This window comes from Echinops telfairi, unplaced genomic scaffold (assembly GCF_000313985.2).
Source record: "Echinops telfairi isolate 266 unplaced genomic scaffold, ASM31398v2 ScPeMD7_13;HRSCAF=56, whole genome shotgun sequence".
NCBI lineage: Eukaryota > Metazoa > Chordata > Mammalia > Afrosoricida > Tenrecidae > Echinops > Echinops telfairi.
In genome coordinates, this window is record NW_022103910.1 from 360,215 (window position 1) to 365,660 (window position 5,446).

At 49.7% G+C, this 5,446-nt stretch overlaps 1 protein-coding gene across 3 annotated transcripts in view; it reads right to left on the reverse strand.

The window, feature by feature from the left end:
- Positions 1–5,446, reverse strand: part of RREB1 (ras responsive element binding protein 1) — a 91,783-nt gene that overhangs the window by 41,016 nt on the left and 45,321 nt on the right. For all 3 annotated transcript variants that reach the window (XM_045287372.1, XM_045287373.1, XM_045287374.1), the window contains 2 exons: positions 4,782–4,926; positions 3,946–4,082 (listed from right to left, as the gene is read on the reverse strand). In XM_045287372.1, coding sequence (XP_045143307.1) covers positions 3,946–4,082; positions 4,782–4,926 — 282 coding nt within the window. The remainder of the gene's footprint in view (positions 1–3,945; positions 4,083–4,781; positions 4,927–5,446) is intronic.

Here is a 5,446-nt window from a genome sequence, read left to right on the forward strand (position 1 = left end):
GATTCAGACTCAGTAGAGTAATGTAAAATATAGCATTAGAGATTTTCATATTGATATGTTGAGATTCCATGTGAGGCTATACTGGTTCTATCAATTAAGTACTACGAAGTCACCCGCTTCTTTTACTTTTCAAAGAGCACACATGTAGCTCACATCCACTTTCCTCTGGGCAACACTGACTTAGACTTTCCTCCTGTCTCCCTTTATTCACAGAAGCTACAACTTGTCACTCGGTTCTATTCTTATACCTGAGGGAGACAGACACCACACAGCATCCTCACACAGGGGTTGTCCTCTTTTCATCTACTTACTCCCTGAACACTGTCTGTTCAGGTTCCAAATGCCAGCTCTCAGCAAGCCCCTTCCTCGCTCCTTGTTGCCTTCTCTTTGCTCTGCTGCAGGGACTGCTGATTGGAGTAGGGCACCAGCCACAGCCAACACCAAGAGCCAGGACTGCGTGTGACACGTTCTACATGGACACGCATTTGAAACTCAGGGGAAGTAGAGGAGAATGAGCTGAGCATTTTGACGTGTAGATTCCCAGCACTTTTAAAGTGGCATAGTGGGCACCCTGCCAGCCGTGGGTGGTGCGGGAGGCAGAGCAGACGGACGGATGGACACACAGACACAGACACACAAAGCCAACAGCTGTTCTAAGTTATAAACATTCTGTCTGAGCTAGTATCATCCTTCTGTGGTTCTGTTGCCTTTGGGGTTTGAAAATGGGACTTGGTGCTTATTTTAGATCTGGGTTAGCAGTCTCTCTCCCCCTACCAGCTCCTGTCACAGTTCACTGGCTGGGTAGGCCCTCTTGGTTCCCGCCTGCCCCAAAGGCATCCTCTTATAGCAGGGTATTATGTGGAGCAGCAGGGCACTTAGGGGAAAAGAGGAATTGGCTATGTCTGTAATCAACTGTTTTTGGTTTCCAGACCTAAGCTCTACCCCAACCAGCAATAGTTATTAGAGCAGGGTGGGGGGACAGCCTCCCATCCACTTTATGTGGCTACCAACTTCTATGCGAGGCCCCGCCAGTCACTGGGGGTACCCTGAGGGTGTCAAGAGAATGAAAGGCTGTCCAAATTCAGTGTGACCCTACAGACAGACACAAGCCTTACAGAGGCACTCCCAAGAGCAGCTGGGGCTTTGACTAGCAGCAGAGCGCATAACTGCAGCATGTGCCCCCCAAACCAACTGAGCTCATTGCCATTAAGTAGATTTCCACTCCTCAAGACCCTACAGGATCGCGCAGAACTGCTCCTTTGGGTTTCTCAAACTGCAAAGCGTTGTGGGAGCAGACAGCCCCCATCTTACTCCTACAGAGTGGCTGGGGGGTTTGAACTGACTGCCTTGGGATTAGCAGCCCAATGCTTAACCCACTGTGCCAGCAGGGCTCCTGAAAGGGTGGCCCAGAAGTCTAATCCCAGAGGCAGAGAAACTAATAAAACTTCTCCACTGAACTCTGGCCAAATAAAGGGTTCACCTCTTGAAGAGGTCAGACAATGCTCCACCCAGTTAACAGCACAGGCAGAGCTTGAGGTTCAATACCACAACCCTACTGCCCACTAGTGGCATTACAAAAAAAACCCTGGAGGACACATGTGGATGGAGTATGAAACAGTGACCGACCACAATCTGCCAGGAACCACTGACCCAATGGTAGCCATGGGATTCCAGGGGGCACCACAGTGGATCTGTGTGGCATCACCAATTCTCCAGAAGTACACGGCCAGGTGCTTCTTGAGAAGCCTGTGGGTGGGCTCAAACTGCCCATCTTTCAGCCAGTAGCCGACCCCTTAAAGCATCCGCCTTTCTCGGGAGCAGGGCTCTGGTCAACAATGCCCAGAAGAAAGCACGCCCTTAATCAAGTCAGCCTACACTCTACAGGCTCCAGATGCCCAGAGTTCTCTCCCAAGGGCCAGGATTCTTACAAGTGGCTAATGGCTAATTCCTACAATGATATCTGGTCACAAAATACAGGATCAAGTGAATGGCATGATGGGCAGAGAAAACCATTTGGGGGAGGGGGCTGTTTGGCAGGGAACTGGGGGTCCCACGAGCAGTTCCTGCCTCAGCCCACGACTCCCCAATGTGAGGCTCATCTGGAAGCATTACCTCTGCTTGCTCAGGTTCTCTGCCTAGAGAATTAGTTCAGTATCCACTACCCACTGCTACCCCACTGTGGGATGTCACGAATACTGAGGAAACTGTGGGAGATCCAGCTCCTGAGTCTCTAGAATCGAGGAAGATCTAAGTGCTTTTTCTGGGCAAGCAGGTTTCAGAATCACAGAATTTAAGACCTGAAAGAGAAATGGGCGAAAGAGGAACCTGAGGCCCAGAGAAACCTGGTCAAGGGAACACATGAACGAAGTTGAGACTAGCAACCTGGCGTCCATGCACGCTCCTTCACGTGGTACGATGTCCTAGGACAGGGACTTAGGTAAAGGCATTTCATAGCACTTTGACATGGTTTTAAGTTACTGTAAAATTAGGCTCTCTCCTCACCTTCCAACAAAAGTCTTTGGTTTGCTCAGACCTTCTCATGTCTAAGTCACAACAAAATGTGTGTCCTCAGAAATGAGATCGGGTCCAAAGAACAGTAATCAGACCAGCAGATGCCCCGAGTCGTGCACGCCTCAGCTGCCTGCCGAAATGTAGAGCTACAGCTACGTATCCACACTCACTTCTGCTCCGTTGAGTCCCGAGCTGTGACTTTCAAGGTACACTACTTGGAAGCCTCTCAACTGCAGCCAAGGCACCGGCACGTTTTTTGTACCTCTCAAAAAACGTAGAAATTACGGCAGTGACAGTTTAACAAGCAGCTATTCCCTCAGTCAACATCCTAAGCCTATCTGTTCATTGAAAACACAGGATTATTATTTTTTTTTATCAAGAGGTTATAGGACAAAGTAGAAAAATCAAAAAGGGTCTCCCTGAAGTTCAGCCGGAAAATAGTACGTGCCTTCCGTCTGGTCAAGCTGTACTCACCACAGCCAGATGGAAAACTGAAGATGCGACGCAGCCCGCCATCCACCAGTGCTGTGCTGACGCACGGTGGCCTTGCTTCTGCCTATGGGTCACACCCTGAAGCAGGCCTCGCTCCCATCCCACTGAGTGTCCTTAGGTTTCTGTGCTCTCAGGCAAGCTTGGTGAAAGCGCTTATGAGCACGTAAGATGTGCCAGCAGTGTACCAGGGATAGATCACGCAGTCTTGACCTGCCCAGTGCCACATCCTCGCATGCTGCTCCGGGAAGAAAACGTGAGTGTCTTCTAACCACTGTGACATGTCTCAGCCCCCAGCGTACACTATCCTAATGTTTTCGTAAGGCCCATTGTTGGAGCTGTGGGCTGGCACCAAGTCAGCCCTAGACTCATGGCAACCCCGGACATGATGAAACGCAATCACTGCCCGGTCCTGTACCACCCCCAGGATCAGCTGCAGACCAAACGAACCACCATCAACAAGGTTCCGTTGGCTCCTGTTCTGAAGTAGGTCACCGGGCCTTCCTTGTAGCTTGTCTTAGAGCAGAAGCTCTGTGGAAATGGTTCAGCATCACAGCAGCGCGCAGCTTCCCCTGACGCATGGGTGACAGCTGCACACAAGATGCACTGGGTGAGCCCCCAGGTCTCCTGCATGGAAGGCAAGAATTCTAGCATGGATTGACCCACAGAGCCCCACATTCGGAGTCCTTGATTGATGCAAATGATCTATGCGTTTGGCTGCAAACTGAAAAGACCGAGATTCACATTCACCCAGAGATGCCTCGGAAAAGGAGTGTTGGCCTCCCGAAAAATCAGCCATTAGAAAAGTCCATGGAGTCAGTCCTGCTCTGAGTCGCCAAGGTTAAATGCCACCACAGATGGTCTCGATAGTTCTAAAGCCAGTTTAGAGAAATGGATATTAAGAACAAATCACATAGGGCCCCGAAGCCGCAGACCTGCTCCTACCTCAGGGGGTTATCCGAATGGGTCTCCATGTGGGTCTCCAACCCATACTTGCACACAAACTCCTTGAAACACACTGGGCAGTGAAAAACTTCATCCGCCTTCATCTCCAGGTCACCCGACTGCCCGTCTTCCACCATCTTAAGGAAAAGGCAAAAAATAAAGTCACGCGCGAAGTCTCCTGAGTTTGCTTTGGGAGAACATTAAATTCAGACACTACTCAAGTGGACATGGTGCTTCTCCCTCTAGGTAGTAAGAATCCAGTAGCATTCACGTAGCAAGTACGCACTGAACAAGACCATTCATCCATTCGCATATACTGATGGGGTCCCTAAGATGTTCTGTTCGTACTGCAAACGTGCTTCACTGATAACTGAAAGGTTGGCCATTCGCGTCTACCCAGTGGTGCACTGGAAGAAAGGCTTGGTGATCCCCTCTGACAGCCAGTCACTGAAGCCCCTCTGGAGCACACTTTCCTACGCTGACACGCATGGGGTGGCCAGGAGCTGGTACTGACTCAATGGCCACCGGTGTCAGGCACTGGGGGTACAGCACAGGGGCGATGGAGCTTGAGACTCTTATGAGGCTTACATTCTAGTCAGAGAGGCTCCTTAAAAAGCATGGCACGGTGTTAAAGCTCTTCACTTAGCCAGCGAGCGCAGAGAAGTGGCCCTGCCAAGGAGGCACACATTCAGACTCTGTGTGGCCACCTCACAAAGGGAAAGGTGGGTGAAGGCTTGGGGTGGACTTTGTGCAAAGTCTGCAGCCTACGAAAGGTTAGAGGCAGTTCTGCCAAACATCTTATGACAAGGCTTGCTCGTCCTTGGAGCAGACCGGACCTTTTTGGCAGGCGTGGGGTCTTCCTTCTCAGACTCGGCGTCGTGACTCAGCTTCCTCTTGGAGGTCAGCCGCCTGCGTTTCAAGGGGGATGGGGGGGCTGTGGCTGTGGTGCCATTGGGGTCCTTCTCGTGAATCTTCATATGTCTGCAAAGAACACACATACACACACAATGCATTTTAGCGCAAAAGAAAAAAACATCAGTCGAGTAGATTTCATCTCTTTCTCTTTCATATTTTAAAATATTTTCTGTTTAGGCACTGACACTTAATTTCTCTTAAACTCATTAAGAGATGCAGGATCCAAGTCATACAGCTACCCCTTTCCTTTTACAACATTATAATCTTTTGGAGCTTCTAAAATTCTTATAAGTGTTGTCCAAAAACATTGCTCAATGCTTTGCTGTCTGTGGAAGATATTCATAAACTTAACTGACGTTGATGACATGAAACCAAGTCCTCTGATGGCCTCTGCTATTTACTTGAGCAAAACATACTCTTTCACCATAGCACTATTCCATAGGAAAATGGAGGAACACTTTCCAGGGACCAAAGCTGCTGCACTACTTCACAGGCCAAGCAATAGTCTGTACTTGCTCCGGAATTCACCCCAACCTTCTGGTATGTGTTCTCTCTCGCCTGCCATTAAGGGCAAAGTTGGGGGGGG